Source organism: Equus przewalskii, chromosome 15 (genome assembly GCF_037783145.1).
Source record: "Equus przewalskii isolate Varuska chromosome 15, EquPr2, whole genome shotgun sequence".
NCBI lineage: Eukaryota > Metazoa > Chordata > Mammalia > Perissodactyla > Equidae > Equus > Equus przewalskii.
Window position 1 is genome coordinate 67,279,236 of NC_091845.1, and position 20,370 is coordinate 67,299,605.

General features: G+C 37.8%; 1 protein-coding gene across 6 annotated transcripts in view; it reads left to right on the forward strand.

Moving 5' to 3' along the window:
- The window catches only part of ANKRD28 (ankyrin repeat domain 28), a 200,659-nt gene that overhangs the window by 6,844 nt on the left and 173,445 nt on the right, over positions 1 to 20,370 (forward strand). For 2 of the 6 annotated variants that reach the window (XM_070575997.1, XM_070575990.1), the window contains exon 2: positions 6,662 to 6,710. The exons of the other annotated variants lie outside the window; for them this stretch is intronic. Coding sequence is in view for 1 of the 2 variants with exons in the window: in XM_070575990.1 (XP_070432091.1) it covers positions 6,672 to 6,710 (39 nt within the window). In the remaining variant the exon portion in view is untranslated. The remainder of the gene's footprint in view (positions 1 to 6,661; positions 6,711 to 20,370) is intronic. 6 annotated transcript variants of the gene reach the window in all.

Genomic DNA, 20,370 nt, shown 5'->3' on the forward strand with positions numbered 1-20,370 from the left:
GGCTGAGTAGTAGTCCATTGTGTATAAATACCACATCTTCTTTATCCATTCGTCCCTTGATGGGCACCTAGGTTGCTTCCAAGTCTTGGCTATTGTGTATAATGCTGCAGTGAACATAGGGGTGCAAGTATCTTTATGCCTTTGTGTTTTCAAGTTCTTTGGATAAATACCCAGCAGTGGAATAGCTGGATCATATAGTAGATCTATCCTTAATTTTCTGAGGATACTCCAAACTGCTTTCCGTAGTGGCTGCACCAGTTTGCACTGCCACCAGCAGTGAATAAGGGTTCCCTTCTCTCCAAACCCTCTCCAACACTTGTTGTTTCCTGTTTTGTTAATTATAGCCATTCTGACCAGAGTGAGGTGATACCTCATTGTAGTTTTGATTTGCATTTCCCTGATAGCTAATGATGTTGAGCATCTTTTCATATGCCTGTTGGCCATCCGTATATCTTCTTTGGAGAAATCTCTGTTCAGATCTTTTGCCCATTTTCTAATTGGATTGTTGGTTTTTTTGTTGTTGAGCTGTATGAGAACTTTGTATATTTTGGATATTAACCCCTTATCTGATATGTGGTTTGCAAATATCTTCTCCCAATTGTTAGGTTGTCTTTTCGTTTTGTTGATGGTTTCCTTTGCTGTGCAGAAACTTTTTAGTTTGATGTAGTCCCATTTGTTCATTTTTTCTTTTGTTTCCCTTGCCTGGTCAGACATGGGACTTGAAAATATGCTGCTCAGACCAATGTCATAGAGCATACTGCCTATGTTTTCTTCTAGAAGTCTCATGGTTTCGGGTCTTACATTCAAGTCTTTAATCCATTTTGAGTTGATTTTTGTGCATGGTGTAAGGGAATGGTCTGCTTTATTCTTTTGCATGTGGCTGTCCAGTTTTCCCAACACCATTTATTGAAGAGACTCTCCTTTCTCCATCGAATGCTCTTGGCTCCCTTGTCAAATACTAGCTGTCCATAAACGTGTGGGTTTACTTCTGGGCTCTCAATTTTGTTCCATTGATCTGTGTGTCTGTTTTTGTGCCAGTACCATGCTGTTTTGGTTACTATGGCTTTGTAGTATAATTTGAAATCAGGGAGTGTGATACCTCCAGCTTTGTTCTTTTTTCTCAGGAATCCTTTGGCTATTCGGGGTCTTTTGTTGTTCCATATAAATTTTAGGATTCTTTGTTCTATTTCTGTAAAAAATGTTGTTGGAACTTTGATAGGGATTGCATTGAATCTATAGATTGCTTTAGGAAGTATGGACATTTTAACAATGTTAATTCTTCCAATCCAAGAGCACGGAATATCTTTCCATTTCTTTGTGTCTTCTTCGATTTCTTTCAACAATGTTTTATAGTTTTCAGCGTACAGATCTTTCACCTCTTTTGTTAAGTTTATTCCTAGGTATTTTATTCTTTTTGTTGCAATTGTAAATGGGATTGTATTCTTAATTTCTCTTTCTGCTACTTTGTTGTTAGTGTATAAAAACGCAACTGATTTTTGTACATTGGTTTTGTATCCCGCAACTTGACTGTATTCCTTTATTATTTCTAAAAGTTTTTTAGTGGACTCTTTAGGGTTTTCTAGATATAAAATCATGTCGTCTGCAAAGAGTGACAGTTTCACTTCTTCTTTTCCAATTGGATCCCTTTTATTTCTTTTTCTTGCCTGATTGCTCTTGCTAGGACTTCCAATACTGTGTTAAATAAGAGTGGTGACAGTGGGCGTCCTTGTCTGGTTCCTGTTCTTAGAGAGATAGCTTTCAGTTTTTCTCCATTGAGAATGATATTTGCTGTGGGTTTGTCATATATGGCCTTTATTATGTTGAGGTATTTTCCTTCTATACCCATTTTATTTAGAGTTTTTATCATAAATGGATGCTGTATCTTGTCAAATGCTTTCTCTGCATCTATTGAGATGATCGTGTGATTTTTATTCTTCATTTTGTTAATGTGGTGTATCACCTTGATAGATTTGCGGATGTTGAACCATCCCTGCATCCCCGGAATGAAACCCACTTGATCATGATGTATGTCTTTTTAGTGTATTGTTGTATTCGATTTGCTAGTATTTTGTTGAGGATTTTTGCATTCATGTTCATCAGTGATATTGGCCTTTAATTTTCTTTTTTTGTGTTTTGCTTGTCTGGTTTTGGTATCAGGATAATGTTTGCTTCGTAGAAGGAGTTGGAAAGCCTCCCCTCCTCTTCAGTTTTTTGGAAGAGTTTGAGAAGGGTAGGTATTAAGTCTTCTTTGAGTGTTTAGTGGAATTCACCAAGGAAGCCGTCTGGTCCTGGACTTTTATTTTTTGGGAGGTTTTTAATTGCTGTTTCGATCTCCTTACTGGTGATCAGTATATTCAAATTGTCTACATCATCTTGGTCCGGTTTTGGAAGGTTGTATGTTTCTAAGAATTGATCCGTTTCTTCTAGATTACCCAATTTGTTGGCGTATAGCTTTTCATAGTATTCTCTTATTATCTTTTGTATTTCTGAGGTGTCCTTTGTAATCTCTCCTCTTTCATTTCTGATTTTATTTATTTGAGCCCTCTCTCTTTTTTTCTTGGTGAGTCTACCTAAGGGTTTGTCAATTTTGTTTATCTTTTCGAACCAGCTCTTGGTTTCATTAATTTCTTCTATTGTTTTTTTAGTCTCTATTTCGTTTATTTCTGCTCTGATTTTTATTATTTCCTTCCTTCTGTTGATTTTGGACTTTGTTTGTTGTTCTTTTTCCAGTACCTTTAGGTGCACTTTTAGATTGTCTATTTGGGATTTTTCTTCCTTGTTGAGGTAGGCCTGAATTGCTATAAACTTCCCTTGTAGAGCCGCTTTGGCTGTATCCTACAGATTTTGGCATGTCGTGTTTTCATTTTCATTTGTCTCCAAGAATTTTTTTATTTCTTCTTTGATTTCTTCATTGACCCAATCATTGTTCAGTAGCATTTTGTTCAATCTCCACATTTTTGTGGCTTTTCTGGTTTTCTTTCTGTAGTTGATTTCCAGTTTCATACCTTTGTGGTCAGAAAAGATGCATGGTATTATTTCCATCTTCTTAAATTTATTGAGACTTGTTTTGTGGCCTAATATGTGATCAATCCTTGAGAATATTCCATGGGCATTTGAAAAGAATGTGTATTCTGTGGTTTTTGGATGGAATGTTCTGTATATATCTACTAAGTCCATCTGGTCTAATATGTCCTTTAAGGCAAGTGTTTCCTTATTGATCTTCTGTTTGGATGATCTATCCATTGGTGTAAGTGGAGTGTTAAAGTCCCCTACTATTATTGTGTTCCTGTCTATTTCTCCTCTTGTGTCTGTTAATAATTGCTTTATATATTTAGGTGCTCCTATGTTGGGTGCATAGATATTTACAAGTGTTATATTTTCTTGTTGGATTGTTCCCTTTATCATTATGTAGTGCCCGTCTTTGTCTCTTATTACAGTTTTTGATTTAAAGTCTATTTTCTCTGATATAAGTATTGCTACCCCCGCTTTCTTTTCTTTGCCATTTGCATGGAATATCTTTTTCCATCCTTTCACTTTTGGTTTGTGAGTGTCTGTAGGTCTGAAGTGTGTCTCTTGTATGCAGCATATACATGGATCTTGTTTTTTTATTCTGTTGGCCACCCTATGGCATTTGATTGGAGCATTTAGTCCATTGACATTTAAGGTAGCTATTGATAAATATGTATTTATTGGCATTTTGTCACCTTTTTTGGGGATGTTTTAGTAGTTCTTCTCAGTTCCTTTCTTTTTCTCTTGCTCTCTTCACTTGTGGTTTGATGGCTATCTTTAGTAATATGTTTGATTTCTTTTGTCTTACTTTTTTTCCTGCTTATTATAGGTTTCTGGTTTGTGGTTACCATGAGGATCCTATTTAATATACTATGCATATAACAGTCTATATTGAGTAGATAGACTCTTTAGCTTGACCTCTTTCTAAAAGGTCTACTTTTTCACTCCCCTCCTCCCACGTTATATGTTTTTCACATCATATATAGTCTTTTGTTTAGCGTGTGTCTATACATTACCCTCTTATCATTGAAATAGGTAATTTTAGTACATTTGTTTTTTAACCTTCATATTATCTTCACAGGTAGTTGATCTGCTGCCTTTACCATATTTTTACCTTACAAGTGATTTTACTGCCTGTTTTTTCTTGTTGTTGTTTTGAGTTTTTTTTCATTTTTTTTTATTGAGTTATTGATAGGTTACAATCTTGTGAAATTTCAGTTGTACATTAATGTTTGTCAGTCATGTTGTAGGTGCACCACTTCACCCTTTGTGCCCACCCCCCACCCCACCTTTCCCCTGGTATCCACTAAACTGTTCTTGGTCCATAGTTTTAAATTCCTCATATGAGTGGAGTCATACACAGATTATCTTTCTCTTGCTGGCTTATTTCACTTAACATAATTCTCTCAAGGTCCATCCATGTTATTGCAAATGGAATGATTTTGTTCTATTCTGCAGCTGAGTAGTGTTCCATTGTATATATGTACCACATCTTCTTTATCCATTCATCTGTTGATGGGGACTTAGGTTGCTTCCACATCTTGGCTATTGTAAACAGTGCTGCAATAAACATTGGGGTGCACAGGACTTTTGGGATTGCTGACTTCAGGCTCTTTGGATAGATACCCAGTAGTGGGATGGCTGGATCGTATGGTAGTTCTATTTTTAGTTTTTTGAGGAATCTCCATACTGTTTTCCATAGTGACTGCACCAGTTTGCATTCCCACCAGCAGTGTATGAGGGTTCCTTTTTCTCCACAACCTCTCCAACATTTGTTGCTATTAGTTTTAGATATTTTTGTCATTCTAACGGGTGTAAGGTGATATCTTAGTGTAGTTTTGATTTGCATTTCCCTGGTGATCAGTGATGATGAGCATCTTTTCATGTGCCTATTGGCCATCAGTATATCTTCTTTGGAGAAATGTCTCTTCATGTCTCCAGCTCATTTTTTGATTGGGTTGTTTGATGTTTTGTGATTGAGTTGTGAGAGTTCTTTATATATTAAGCCTTTGTCAGATATATGACTTGCAAATATTTTTTCCCAGTTAGTGGGTTGTTTTTTTGTTTCAATCCTGTTTTCATTTGCCTTGAAGAAGCTCTTTAATCTGATGAAGTCCCATTTGTTTATTCTTTCTATTGTTTCCCTTCTCTGAGAAGGCATGGTGTCCAAAAAGATCCTTTTAATACTGATGTCAAAGAGTGTACTGCCTACGTTTTCTTCCAGAAGCCTTATGGTTTCAGGTCTCACCTTTAGGTCTTTGATCCATTTTGAGTTTATTTTGGTGAATGGTGAAAAAGAATGGTCAATTTTCATTCTTTTACATGTGGCTTTCCAGTTTTCCCAGCACCGTTTGTTGAAAAGACTTTCTTTTCTCCCTTGTATGCCCTCAGCTCCTTTGTCAAAGATAAGCTGTCCATAGATGTGTGGTTTTATTTCTGGGCTTTCAATTTTGTTCCATTGATCTGTGCACCTGTTTTTGTACCAGTACCATGCTGTTTTGATTACTGTAGCTTTGTAGTATGTTTTGAAGTCAGGGATTGTGATGCCTCCCGTTTTGTTCTTTTTTCTCAGGATTGCTTTAGCAATTTGGGGTCTTTTGTTCCCCCATATGAATTTTAGGATTCTTTGTTCTAATTCTGTAAAGAATGTCATTGGGATTCTGATTGGGATGGCGTTGAATCTGTAGATTGCTTTAGGTAGAATAGACATTTTAACTATGTTTATTCTTCCAATCCATGTACATGGAATGTCTTTCCATCTCCTTATGTCGTCATCCAGTTCTCTCAGAAAGGCCTTGTAATTTTCATTATATAAGTCCTTCACTTCCTTAGTTAAATTTACCCCAAGGTATTTTATTCTTTTTGTTGCGATGTTTTGAGTTTTTTTTGATAATTTTTTTCTTTTATCTCTATTTGTGGTCATTGCTTTCCCATTTAAATAAGTCCCTTCAGCATTTCTTGTAGAACTGGTTTCTTGGTGATAAACTCCTTTAATTTTTGCTTGTCTGGGAAGCTCTTTATCTCTCCTTCCATTCTGAATGACAGCCTTGATGGATAGAGTATTCTTGGTTGTAGGTTTTTTCCTTTTAGCACTTCAAATCTGTCGTGCCATTCTATTCTCCACCTGTAGGGTCTTGACTGAGAAGTCCGCTGACAGCCTGATCGGCTTCCCTTTATATGTCACTTGTGGCCTTTCTCTTGCTGCTTTTAGGATTCTCTCTTTGTCTTTAATTTTAGACATTTTGATTATAATATGACTTGGTGTGGGCCTCTTTGGGCTTCTCTTGTTTGGAGCTCTCTGTGCTTCCTGAACTTGGATGTCTGTTTCCTTCCTCAGGTGAGGAAAATTTTCCTCTGTTATTTCGACAAATAAATTTTCTGCCCCTTTGTCTCTCCCTTCTCCCTCTGGGACCCCTATAATCCGAATGTTAGCACACTTGATATTGTCCCAGAGTTCCCTTACACTGTTCTCATTCTGTCTAATTCTTTTTTCTCTTTTCTGTTCTGTTTGGGTGATTTCCTCTAATCTTTCATCTAGCTCGCTGATCTGTTCTTCTGCTTCCTCTACTCTGCTATTGAGTCCCTCTAGTGAATTTCTCATTTCGAGTATTGTATTCTTCATTTCTGATTGGTTCTTTTTTATATCTTCCAGTTCTTTGCTGATGTGCTCACTGTGTTCATCCATTCTTCTCTGCATATCGGTGAGCATCCTCATTATATTTTGTTTGAATTCTTTGTCAAGGAAGTCTCTAGATTCCGTTTCACTTAGTTCTTTTTCTGGTGTTTTGTAGTGTTCCCTTGCTTGGAAAGTATTCCTTTGCCTCCTCATTATGCCTCTTTCTCTGTGCTATTTTCTTTGTACTAGGTGAGTCGGCTGTGTCTCCTGATCTTGGAGAAGTGGCCTTATTATGTATGAGATGCCTTATGAAGCCCAGCAGTGTGCTTCCCTCTCATCATCAGACCATAAGAACCAGGAGTGACCCCTTTGTGGGCAACCTGTGTTCTTCTTCTATGGCAGGGTTGCTCCCACTGCAGGTACCCAGGGAATCTGATCTTTCCTTCCCTGGCCAGCTGTTTGTAAATCCGGTTTGGAGGGGCCTCAGCACTGTTGGCTACAAAGTCTATTAGCACACTCTTATTGCGATTGTCCTCTTAATTGGGTTGGTACCCAGTGTAGCTGGTTGCTAGGCTCAGGGGCGTACAGTTGTGATAGGCCTGAGGCCAACAAGGCTGTTGTCAGTTCTCTTAGGCGTGCAGCTGAGTGGGGCTAGCCCTTGGCCTGGAGGCACTCAGTTGTTTCAGGCTTTGGAAGGTGGGGCTGATCCTTTTTATGGCTATTTGTGAAGCACAAGTCTTCTGCCACTGATAAGCCTCACCCCCCCACTGGACCACATACACTGTCAACACAGTCCTGCTCCGTGCACACTTCTCAACCCCCTGGAATGTACCCTAGTGCCACACTGCAGAGGCCCCCACGTCTGCCCCAATGCCCCCCACAGTTCACCTGGTCCTCACGCAAGCCCTGCCCCACAGAGGCAGACACCCTTGCCTGCCTGTAGAGGATCAAGGCACTCAGTCAATGCAGGCTGAAAAGTAGCCTGAGGGCTTGCTGCTAGGTGGGGCCAGTCCCTATGGCAGGTTGCCTGCCCTGGCTGAACTGGATTAAATCTGTGCTCTAGTGGGTGTGGCAGACCCCTGGGCTAACAGCCCAAGGGATGCACCTCAGTGGCCCCTACCGGTGTCGTATCAGCACGCCTGGACCAGCTCAGAACAACGGCCCCCACCAATGTCTCAGTCTCCGGAGAGGATCCTCCTCTCACCAAGATGCCCCCAGAGCCCACCAGGTGAGTCTTGTTTCACCAAAGGACAGTCAGCCTTCTCTCTGGTGATTTTAGGTTGCTGCAATGAGTGAGTTTGTGGATGGGCTGTTTAAGACCTGGATCATTTTGGCTTTCGGCCAATAGCTATTCTGGGGTGTCCTCGCTGCAGTTAATAGCCAACAAAGCCAGACAGTAAGACCCCCCTGTCAGTTGGGCTGAGTCCGAAGGATGTTTATAGCAGTATTGCCCCCGCTCTGGACCTCACTCCTTCAGGGAGGGTTTGTACCTTTGGTTGGCTCCTGCCTCGCCAGCTGAGAAGCTCCCCTGCTCCCAAAGGTGGCTTTTTCCCTCTCCTACCAGAGTTACTGCCTCTTCTGCTTTCGTCAGGACTGTCCCTTGTCCTTGGGGTTCTTTTTATACAGTTTTCAGTTTTTAATCCAGGGTGATTCTTCCCAAAATTGTTGTAACCTGGTTGTGTTTGTGGGAGGAGGCGAGTTCAACGTCTGCTCACAGTGCCATCTTGACGAGATCACAGCCCAAACAGCTTTACTGATATAATTCACACACCAATTTAAATTGTACAGCTCAATGATTTTTAGTATATTCACAGAGCTGTATAAGTATCACCATGATTGATTTAGAACATTTTATCATGCCAAAAAGAAATCTCTTACCCCAAACCTGTCACTTCCCCAAACCCCCATCTTCCCCAGCCCTAAACTACTACTGTATTTATTTTCTGTCTCTATATATTTGCCTATTTCACTTAGCGTTTTCAAGGCTCATCCATGTTGTAACATGTATCAATATTTTTTTATTGCTGAGTGATATAATACTCCATTTTATCATATAGCACATTTTATTTATCCACTTAACAGGTGATGGACATTAGGGTTATTTCTGTTTTTGGCTAGTGTGAATAATGTTGCTATGAACATCTGTGTACAAGTTTTGTATGGACATAAGTTTTCGTTTGTCTTGCATATATACTTAGGAGTAGACCAGCTGGGTCATATGGTAGCTCTGTATTTAGCTTTTAAGGAGCTGCCAGTCCGTTTTCCAGAGTGGCTTCACCGTTTTGCATTTTCACCAGCAGTGTATGAGAGTTCCAATTTCGCCACATCCTCAATAACACTTATTATTATCTTTTGTTATTATTCTAGCCATCTTAGTATGTGTGAAGTGGTATCTCCTTATGGTTTGATTTGCATTTCCCTGATGGCTAATGATGAGCATCTTTTCAACAGATCCTTTTTGTCTTTTTATTATTGTGTTGTAGGAGTACTTTATATATTTTAGATACAAGTATCTCATCAGATATATGATTTGCAAAAAATTTCTCCCATACTGTAGTTTGTCTTTCTGCTTTCTTGGCGGTATTCTTTAAAGCACAAAAGCTTTCATTTATGGAGTTCTGTTTATCAGTGACTCCTAGAGTTTTGACTAGAAGTCCTAAGCGGACAGGGCATGCAAGAAGAGGAACTGGTTTGAGGGTAAGATGAATTCAGTTCTGTATCTACTGAGGTCCTAGTGGGACATTTAAATGGAGAAGTGTTGTTATAGTAGGCAGTTAAATATGAGGCTGGGCTCAGAGAAAAGTGTTTTCAGTGGTAATTGAAGTGTATGAAGTCACTCAAGGAATGAGAAGAACTCACGGCCAAGGAGTATTGTGGAGAATATGGAATGAGTGGAGGAAAGGAAGCCTGAGAAACAGCTACCAGAGTTGGGAAGAGAGCCATGAGAGACTGCTGTCTCAGGCCAAAGGAGCGAAGAATTTCCCAAGTTGCACCTTAGACACAAAAGCTTAATTTTTTCATCACCTTTTAGCTTTTTTTTAATCCAGCACATTGTTTTAAACATTTTCATGGAAATGTTTTTCCTATTTGTCCCAAGCTCTTTACTTCCTAAGCCAGTAATTCTTAATTTGGTCATACATCAGAATAATTTGGCCAGCCTAAATACAGATTTTTGGGGTCCTGTTAGACTTTCTGAATGAGGATCATCTGGGATAATGCCCCAGAATCTGTATTTTAAAACCTCTTGTGGTAAAGACTGGCTTGCTCTTCACCAAGCTTGTTTCCATTTCTCTTGGATCTCAACTAACTTACATTTACCGGCCCCCTCTTGTGTTTGGGAATGACCATATGATAGAGATATGGCCATAGAAAATTAAGCAGAAGTGTTGAGTGTTTCTTCAGCCCTGGCAAATAGAGACCTCCCTATGAACGATCCTCTCTTTTCTCTACCTGCTGGCTGGGTATTGTCTGCCAGAGCAGCTTTGGAAATGATGGATCCAAGAGGGCTGAACTTCTGTCAGCTTGGGTCATCTCCAGCCTCTTCATGCTCCGAGCTGATCATTAACATGGAGTTTTGGACTTAATGTAAGAATGAAATAAAAATAAACTATTACGTTATGCCAGTTATGGGATTTATGTGTTACAACATCCACTGTTACTTTAGTCAATATAACTACTTAGATTATTAACCGAATTCTAATTTGGGTATCATTGTCCTTAGTTTGTACTATTTTGTGTTTTTAAACTCATTCATATGGTAGGTTAATCTTCAACTGTTGACTTCTAGAACTTATACAGTATATAAATAGTGTGTTTTCTTTGTAATAATTTTCATGGAAATGGTTATAATTAATATGCTGATTGTTTTATTAGATAATAACCATTTGTATGCCTACTACCTGCTGGTCCTTGATACTGGGGATCCATTTATGTGTAAAACAGGGTCTCTGCCTTCTAGTATGGGATAAGATGGAATTAGCTAAGGGCAATTATTTTACCGATGCTTCGAGAGCATCAAGGGAGAAATGGCTAATTGAACGCAACGGTAAAGTTGGGGGTCCTTCTTGAAGTTTATTTTAATGGGATTTTATTTACCCATGTTTCTCCTGTAATGTTCTCTCTCATCTTTAGTAGACAAGAGCCATACATAGTCTGTATAAAATATCGTTTTAGAGGAGCAAAAACTACAAGTACATTTTTGGTAGATTTGTGTTACATGGGAGTATTTTGTTTGTATATATTTTTTTAATGTCTACCACTAAGAAAGAATCAAGTACTTTATTTAGGAGATTTGCAAATCTTAGTCTTGGTGCAGATTATATTGTTAAACTTTTCCTGCAGTTAACTAAAGTGTGTTTGTTTTTTTTTTTTAAGAAATATCTTATTGATTGCATTTCCTTTTCCCTCTTTTCCTTTTGAGGGAACTTTCGAATTAGAAATAGTGAAAGTCAGAAAGGACCTACTTATTGTCTTTAGTATTATGTTCTTATTAGTGTAAATTAATTAGGATAGAATCAGATAATTCAAACAGGATTTTGAAAGATTTTATATATCTGTGTGTGCGTGTATATGTAGATGGGTAAACAAGAGGCTTCTATATTGGAAACTTCTCTGAATGGTGAGAGGTTTCCTGCACTTTTTGAAAGCTTACATGCTAGGCAGTTTGTAGTTCTAGAGTGTCAGACAGAGTCATGCCAAGAGTGAGAAGAGTGTCCCTGGGAGAACTGTAAACAGCTAGGCAAGTGACAACCACATTCTGGAAAAATGGAGTTAGTTGGATTTAGAGGATTAACAACAGCTGACTTTTAAGGGATGTAAAAGCAAACTACAGCATCAAGGGTGAGCAGTGGAGTTGAAAACCAGGAGAATAGATCAGACCAGCAAGTGTAGTATGAGTCAGGTAGATCCAGTAAGTAGCCTAATCCAAGGTATAGGCAGGTAGTTAGAAACTAGTGTATCTGTGAGAGCTTGAATGGCTCAAATAAGAGAGTCTGGAATCAAGAGACTTCAATACATGAGGACACAGGGCTGTAACCTTTCAGACATTCTTATTTGATATTATAGCAGGGACAATGAGAGGGAAGCCTGTTGGCGTATTTCCCAATTTAGAAACTAGTCAAGAGGTGTAAATGAGATATAATACTGATGTACGTAGAAATGTACTGGAAGATTGTGTATATGTTAAATAATTATTAATCTACTCATTTAACAATGAGTGACCTTGTTATTCTAAAGAAACTTATTCTAAAATATTTTTGTTTTAAATACAGTCTCTTAATAAAACATTATTTTTCAGCTTATCTTTTATCATAAGGCTAAATTTCTGTATATCACCTTCACTCAAATTTAGATGTACTGACTGGTTAACTATTACAGATAGTCCAATAATACCTGGATTATTTTGCATGCCCTCGTGCATCATTGGTTTTAGACCCTCCTATGTTTTGGCTATTGAATTAGTGCTTTTGAAATGTCAGTAATCAACCTGTTTGTATTTTCTTTAACTTACTAGTGATGTTGCACCTTTTAAGGCTTCCAGATTCTTTTATAAAGTCAAATGAACTCCTTACTTGCTCACCTTCAAGTTTCCTCAGTATCTTGGAGCCACAGGTTTGAACTTGGAATTTCTTTTCTCTGACTGCAGTGTCTTTCATTGTTGGTTCTCCCACTTCTTCACCCCTGGGTAACCTGAGTTTGCTGTGTTGGAACGTAGTTCACCTAGTCTGCTAGGTTCGCTTTGGCCACACACTGACCTCTTGAGAAGCCTTAAATTCCTGATTTGAGCAGTATTGGTTAGAGTTGTGTTTTCTGAAGTGTGGGACAGCTTTTACTACTAGTGTGTTTCTTGAGATTTAATGTGGGTGACCTGTCTACTTTGATTACCAGATCTTAACTGACACTTCCTTGCTTCTAAGCCCAGACTCGAGAATAGCCTGGTATCCTGCTTCATCTCACTTTCCTCTGGCCTATTTGGGGGTCTCCCACCTCACCCCATTGCAACCTTTCATATTAACCATTCTGTAGGTTTGTTCTTCGTTTTATCCTCTTCAACACCCATCCCTCCTCCAAATATCACCCCATCCCTACCCATCTTCCGCTTTCATTTCTGCTTTTCTACCTCACCCTCCTTTCTTTTAGTCCTTTTGGCCCAGCCTCTTGAACCTCAACGCCTAATTTATACACACCTTCAGTCTCTTCCCCTTCATCTCAGTCTTCTGTCTCTTGCGACTTGTCCATTCTTTCCCTTCCCACGCTTTATCAGGCTGTACCCTTTTCTCACCAAGCCTTGTTTCTCAGTGGGAGCTTTACCTGCACTTCCTCCCCTTGGTGCTGTTGTCAGTCTTATATCCTTATCCTCTACCTTTTCTACTCCTGTCCTTAGTCCCAGTATTACCCTGTCAGGTTATAGCTCCATTCTTTCCTGTGGCTTTGTCAGGCAAGAGAAGCAAACGACTTAAAGAAAAATGTTAAGTAAATAATAGTGGATGTCATACATGGATATGGCAAACAATGATTACAGTCTTAATTGAATTTCTAAAATGACAGAGTACTTGCTTTAATTCTGGCTCATTTATTTATCACCTCTGTGACTTTGGGCAAGTTATTTCACTTGAGTATCCTCACCTAGAAAAGGGAAGTAAATTCTATCTCCCAGAATTGTTGAATTAAATGAGTGTGTAAAACCCCTGGCACATAGTTGGCGCTTGTTAAATGGTAGCTACTATTGTGTTGAAAAGGACTTTGACTTGAGAAATTTGTGCAGCTCTGCTACTTTCTTACTGTGTCCTTGGGCGAAGAAACTAAATCTGAGCCTGAATTTGTTTTTTTAGCGTCTTCATTGAGATATATAATTCACATACCACAAAATCTACCCATTTAAAGTGTACAGTTTTATGGGGTTTTTTAAGTAAATTCACAGGGATGTGCAACCATCACCACAATCTAATTTTGGAACGTTTTTATCACCTCAAAAAGAAGCCCCGTACCCACTAGCAGTCACTTGCATTCCTCCTAACCTCCCCTCCTTTCCCTCAGCCCTAGGCAGCCACTAATTTACTTTCTGTCTCTAATACATTTGCCTATTCTGGACACTTCATATAAATGGCATTGTGTAATATGTAGTCTTTTGTGACTGGCTTTTTTACTTATAAGGTTTTCAGAGTTCACTCATATTGTAGCATGTATTAGAACTTTATTTTATTCCTGGAAAATATTCCATTTCATGGATATACCATGTTTGGTTTATCCATTCATCGCATGATGGATATCAGATTGTTTCCACTTTCTGAATATTTTTAATCTGTAAAATGGGCATGGCAGTGTCTTCATTGGATTGTGGGAATTTTGATAAAGCGTCTAATATATAGTAGTTTCTCAGTAAATGATCATTTACCCAAACAATTTAAACTCCTGTCTACCCTTGACTTTCTCAGTCAGCCTGTGGATTACTTCTACCATGTGTATTCTCTGTTTCAGCCTGGGACCACTGAAAATTGGTGAAGAAAGTAATGAAACCAACCTGAATATACTCCACTTTTCTGATGTCTAACTTCGATTTCACCTTTCTGGCTGTTTAGCAATCCTCATCATATCTTTTCTGTATCCATTAATCTTTAATTTCTGCCTTTCTCCATTTAAACATATAGTTGTATCTCCTAATGTGCTAAGAAAAGAGAAGTCTACCTGTCCATGTAAGCTTTCTTATTGATCCCCTTCCTTTTTGCAAATCATTTATGTTTACGCTTTGCTTTCTGCCTCTCTTTGTTTTTCTTATTTTGACCCAGAGGAATAAATGTGTTTTTCTTTCTTAGACTATTCTTTTACTATACTCTGAATCATATCCTCATCTGAGATTTAGATGTATTATTTCTTATTTTTCTTCTTTTTGCACTTCTCTCCGTGCTCCCACACGTTGTTACGTATTAGTGTCTGGGTGGACACTATCTATTAATCAAGGTCCTAATGCTCAGATTGGGCAAAACCAAGTGAGCAACACTCATTACAGAATTCAGCCTTAACAAGGCTTATTTCTAGTTGGGTAAGCCATATATTACAATATTACTTTTAAAATATTGCTTACTTCAAATCAATGTAAAGCAGTAAATCAAGGTCTTCTGAGTTGCATTTCTTTGATTAAAATAGTGAAAACGTGGATGCCAGCCCAGTGGTGTAGTGGTTAAGTTTGCATTGGTCTGCTTCAGTGGCTGGGGGTTCACGTGTTCAGATCCCAGGTGTGGACCTGGCACTGCTTATCAAGCCACAGTGTGGCGACATCCCACATAAAATAGTGGAAGATTGGCACAGATGTTAGCTCAATGGCAATCTTTCTCACCAAAAAAAAAAAAAGTGAAAATTCCTCTCCATTGTCATTTGTTAAGGCTAAGTATATATAATTTTTTTCTATTTTTTTCCATGTATCCTCTTATTATCCTTGGAAACAAATCTGACCCACCCTTCCAATAACCTTCTCTTTGAACAACATCGATTCTAAAACGTGCTGAATTTGTATAGCTTGCAATGGTTCCACATTCCTATGTGCCTAACAACCCTGTAAGAAAATCCTCCTTTTACCCACTTCAGCTCTCTCCATCTAAAATTCAGTCGTTTTTTTGTTCTGCTGGCTACAACAAAGATCCTGTACAGCTGATCAGCCTTTCAAGATGGATTCAGCTCTAGTGATTGATTAAACCAGTGGCTCCTTTTTTGATTTATTTTAACTTTATTGAGATGTAATTTACATACCATAAAATAAACCTGTTTTAAGAGTACAGTTCAGTTATTTTAGTAAATTTAAAGAGTTATGCACCAATGAGCACAATCCAGTTTTAGAACATTTCCATCACCCAGAAAGATAGCTTTGGTAAACCTCAGTTCTCCTGTGTGTTTCTCCTTTATTCTCACGCTACTGCCACACTCACTACACTTCTGACACCAGATGGGTATCCTACAGTTCAATTCAATTCTGAATCTGCCTACCTGGAGATAGTGTCAGATCCCACAGGTTAAGGGATTAGTCCTACAAGACTGTTTCCCCATCCCTCCTTTAGAAGCTAATAGCAAGTCCAGGTTATCACTTGAGCTTCTGGCTGACTGGCTGTAAATTGAAGGTTCCCGGTTAATTTGCTAGAGTGGCTCACAGAATTCAGAGAAACGTTTCACTTACTGGATTACTGGTTTGTTATAGAAAGATATAATTCAGGACCAGCCAGATGGAAGAGATGCGTAGGGCAGGGTATGTGGGAAGGGGCATGGAGCATCCATGTTCTCTGGGAGTGCCACTCTCCCCTAATCTCCACATGTTCACCAACCTGGAAGCCCTCTGAACCTTATCCTTTTGGATTTTTACAGAAGATTCATTACATAGACGTGATAGATTAAATCATTGGCTATTGGTGATTGAACTTGATCTCCAACCTTTCTCCCTTCCCTGGGGCTGGGGTGGTGTGGGACATGGGACTGAAAGTTCCAACCCTCTCATCACATGGTTGGTTCTCCAGGCAAGCAGCCCCCATCCTTAGATGTTTTCCAAAAGTTAGCTCATTAACACAACAAGGGACCCCTTTGTTGCTCTCTACCCAGGAAATTCCAAGGATTTTAGGAGCTTTGTGCCAGGAAGAGGGACGAAGACCAAATATATATTTCTTATTAAAAATCACAATATCACAATAACTCACCCCCATTTTGCAGTCACTCCTGGTCCCACCGTCAGACCCAGGCAGCCACTGATTAGTGATCTGTCTCTATAAATTTACCTTTTCTGGACATTGCATAGAAATGGAATCATGTAATATGATCTTTTTGTCTGGCATCTTAGCATAAACGTTTTTGAGGTACATTCATAACGTTGCATGTATTAATTCTTCATTGTTGAATAGTATTCCCTTGTATGGATATACCACATTTTTTGTTTATCCATTCATCAGTTGATAGAAATTTGAATTGTTTCCCATTTTTGGCAATTACAAATAATACTGCTGTGAATATTCTTATATAAATCTTTATGTAGACATATTTTAATTTCTCTTGGGAAGATTCATAGGAGTGGAATTGCTGGGTCATTTGGTAAGTTTAGATTTAATGTTTGAAGAATAGCCAAACTATAATGCCTGTTGTATGTCGCTGGATTTGGCTTAATATTATTTTATTGAGGATTTTTATATCTCTTTTCTTTTGATATCTTTGTCTGACTTTGGTATGAGAGTAATGTTGGCCTCATAAAATGAATTGGGAAGTGTTCCCTCCTCTCTTTTCTAGAAGAGTTTGTGAAGGATTAGTATTATTTCTTCTTTAAATGTTTGGTAGAGTTTACCGGTGAAGCTATGTGGGCCATGACTTTTCTTTGTGGTAAGCTTTAAAATTACTAATTCAGTTTCTTCGCTTATTATAGATCTGTTCAGATTTTCTATTTCCTCTTGAGTCAGTTTCAGTAATTTGTGTCTTTCAGGGAGTTTGTTTATTTTTTCTAAATTGTCTAACTAGTTGGCATAAAGTTGTTGATAGTATTCACTTTTACAGTCATGCACTGCATAATGACCTTTCAGTCAATGATGGACTGCATATACAATGGTGGTCCCATAAAATTAGTAACATATAGCCTAGCTGTGTAAGTATGCATCTAGGTTTGTGTAAATATACTCTATAATGTTTTGCACAGTGATGAAATCGCCTAATGATGCATTTCTCAGAATGTATCCCCATGGTTAAGTGGCACGTGACTGTAATCCTTTTTTCTCTAAGGTGCTTACTGATATACCCCTTTTTATTCCTGATTTTGGTAATTTGTCCTCATTCTTTCTTTCCTGGTCAGTCTAGCTAAAGGTTTGTCAATTTTGTTGGTCTTTTCAAAGAACCAACATTGGTATTATTGATTTTTCTCTATTTTTCCTCCCTTCTAGTGTATTGATTTCCCCTCTAATTATAATTTCTTCTCCTTGCTTTGGGTTTATTTTGCTTTTTTTCCCTAATATCTTAAGATGGAAATTTACCTGAGGTCTTTCTTCTCTAACATTGATGTGTACAGCTATAAATTTGCCTTTAAGTACTGTGTTAACTATCCTATACATTTTGATATGTATATTTTTTTCATTCAGCTCAAAATATGTTGAGTTTCCATGTGATTTTGTCTTTGAGCCCTGGGTTATTTAGAAGTGTCTTGTTTAATATCCATACATTTATGGACTTCCCAAATTTCTTTTTGTCGTTTTCTGCTTTAATTTTATTGTGATTGAGGAAAATTCTTTGTATCGTTTTAATTCTTTTGAGTTTGAGACTTGTTTTATGGCCTGGCATATGGTCTATCCTGGAGAATATTCCATGCGTACTGGAGAAGAATGTGAATTCTGCTGTCGTTGGGTGGAGTCGTCTATACATGTTAGTTAGGTCAAACTGGTTAATAGTGTTGTTTAAAATCAGTATTCTTGCTGATTTCCTGTTTACTTCTTCTACCCATATTGAGTGTGAGTATTGAAGTCTCTAACTATTATTGTTTAATTGCCTATTTCTCCCTTCATTTCTTTTATTTTTGCTTCCACTATTTTGGGGCTGTTTTGTTAGGTCTGTATGCTTGTATTTTTATTGTGTCTTCCTGTTGAATTGATACTTTCAGTGTTATAAAATGTCCCTCTTTGTCTTGAGTAACTTTTTTTTTTACTTGTCTGTTTTGTCAGATATTTGTATAGCGACTTCAGTTCTCTGATGGTTATTGTTTATGTATTATATCTTTTTACATCCTTTCATCCTATTTTTATCTTTGAATCTAAAGTGTCTTCTGTAGACAGCATATTTGGCTGTTGCTTCTTTTATCCATCCAACACTCTGTCTTTTTAATGGAGTATTTAGTCCTTTTTTATTTAATGTTATTTTTGAAATGGTTGGATTTGCATCCCCATTTGCAGTTTGTTTTCTGTATATCTCGTCTTTTTTGTTCTTCTCTTCCTCTTTTATCACCTTTTTTCTTTTTTTATTTTATTGAGGTTGTAATAGTTTATAACATTGTGAAATTTCAGTTGTACATTATTATTTGTCAGCCACCATATATATATGCCCCTTTACTCCTTATGCCTGCCCACCCTCCCCCCCTTCCCATCTGGTACCCACTAATCTGTTCTCTTTGTCCAGGTATTTGTTTATCTTCCACATATGAGTGAAATTACATGGTGTTTGTCTTTGGCTTATTTTGCTTAACATAATACCCTCAAAGTCCATCCATGTTTTTGCAAATGAGATGATTTTGTCTTTTTTATGGCTGAGTAATATTCACACACATATATATACACACACACACACACATACCACATCCTCTTTATCCATTCATCAGTCTTTGGGCACTTGGGTTGCTTCCACATCTTGGCTATTGTGAATAATGCTGCAATGAACATAGGGGTGCATAAGTTTCTTTGAATTTTTGATTCAAGTTCTTTGGATAAATACCCAGTAGTGGGATAGCTGGATAGTATGGTATTTCTATTTTTAACTTTTGAGAAATCTCCATACTGTTTTCCAAAGTGGCTGCACCAGTTTGCATTCCCACCAGCAGTGTCTGAGGGTTCCCTTTTCTCCACATCCTCTCCAACGTTTGTTGTTTTTTGTCTTGGTAATTATAGGCATTCTAGCAGGTGTTAGGTGATAGCTCATTGTAGTTTTGATTTGTGTTTCTGTCATGATTAGTGATGTTGAACATTGTTTCATGTGCCTATTGGCCTTCTCTATATCTTCCTTGGAAAAATGTGTGTTCATATCCTCTGCCCAATTTTTGATTGGGTTGTTTATTTTGTTGCTGTTGAGTTGTAAGAGTTCTTTATATATTTTGAAAATTAACCCATTGTTGGATATATGATTTACAAATATTTTTTCCCAGTTGGTGGGTTGTCTTTTTGTTTTGTTCCTGGTTTCCTTTGCCTTGCAGAAGCTCTTTAGTCTGATGAAGTCCCACTTCTTAATTTTTTTTTTGTTTCCCTTGCCCAAGTAGACATGGTATTTGAAAGATGCTTCTAAGACCAATGTCAGAGTGTACTGCCTATATTTTCTCCTAGGAGTTTTGTGGTTTCAGGTGTTACCTTCAAGTCTTTGATCCATTTTGAGTTACTTTTCATATATGGTGAAAGATAATGGTCTACTTTCATTCTTTTGCATGTGGCTGTCCAGTTTTCCCAGCACCATTTATTGAAGAGACTTTCCCTTTTCCATTGTATGTTATTAGCTCCTTTGTTAAAAATTAGCTGTCTGTAGATGTGTGGTTTTATTTCTGGGCTTTCAGTTCTATTCCATTGATGTGTGTCTGTGTTTGTACCAGTACGATGGTGTTTTGATTACTATAGCTTTGTAGTATATTTTGACACCAGGGATTGTGATGCCTTCAGCTTTGTTCTTTTTTTTCTCAGGATTCCTTTAGCTTTTCGTGGTCTTTTGTTGCCCCATATGAATTTTAGGATTCTTTGTTCTATTTCCATGAAGAATATCATTGGGATTCTGAATGGAATTGCATTGAATCTGTAGATTGCTTTAGGTAGTATGGACATTTTAACTATATGTTTGTTGTTCCAATCCATGTGCATGGAATATCTTTCCATTTCTTTATGTCTTCATTGATTTCTTTCAATGATGTCTTAAAGTTTTCATTGTATAAGTCTTTCACTTCCTTGGTTAAAATTATTCCTAGATATTTTTTTATTTTTGTTGTGATTGTCGATGTGATTGTATTCTTGAGTTCTCTTTCTGTTAGTTTATTAGAGTAGAAATGCAGCTGA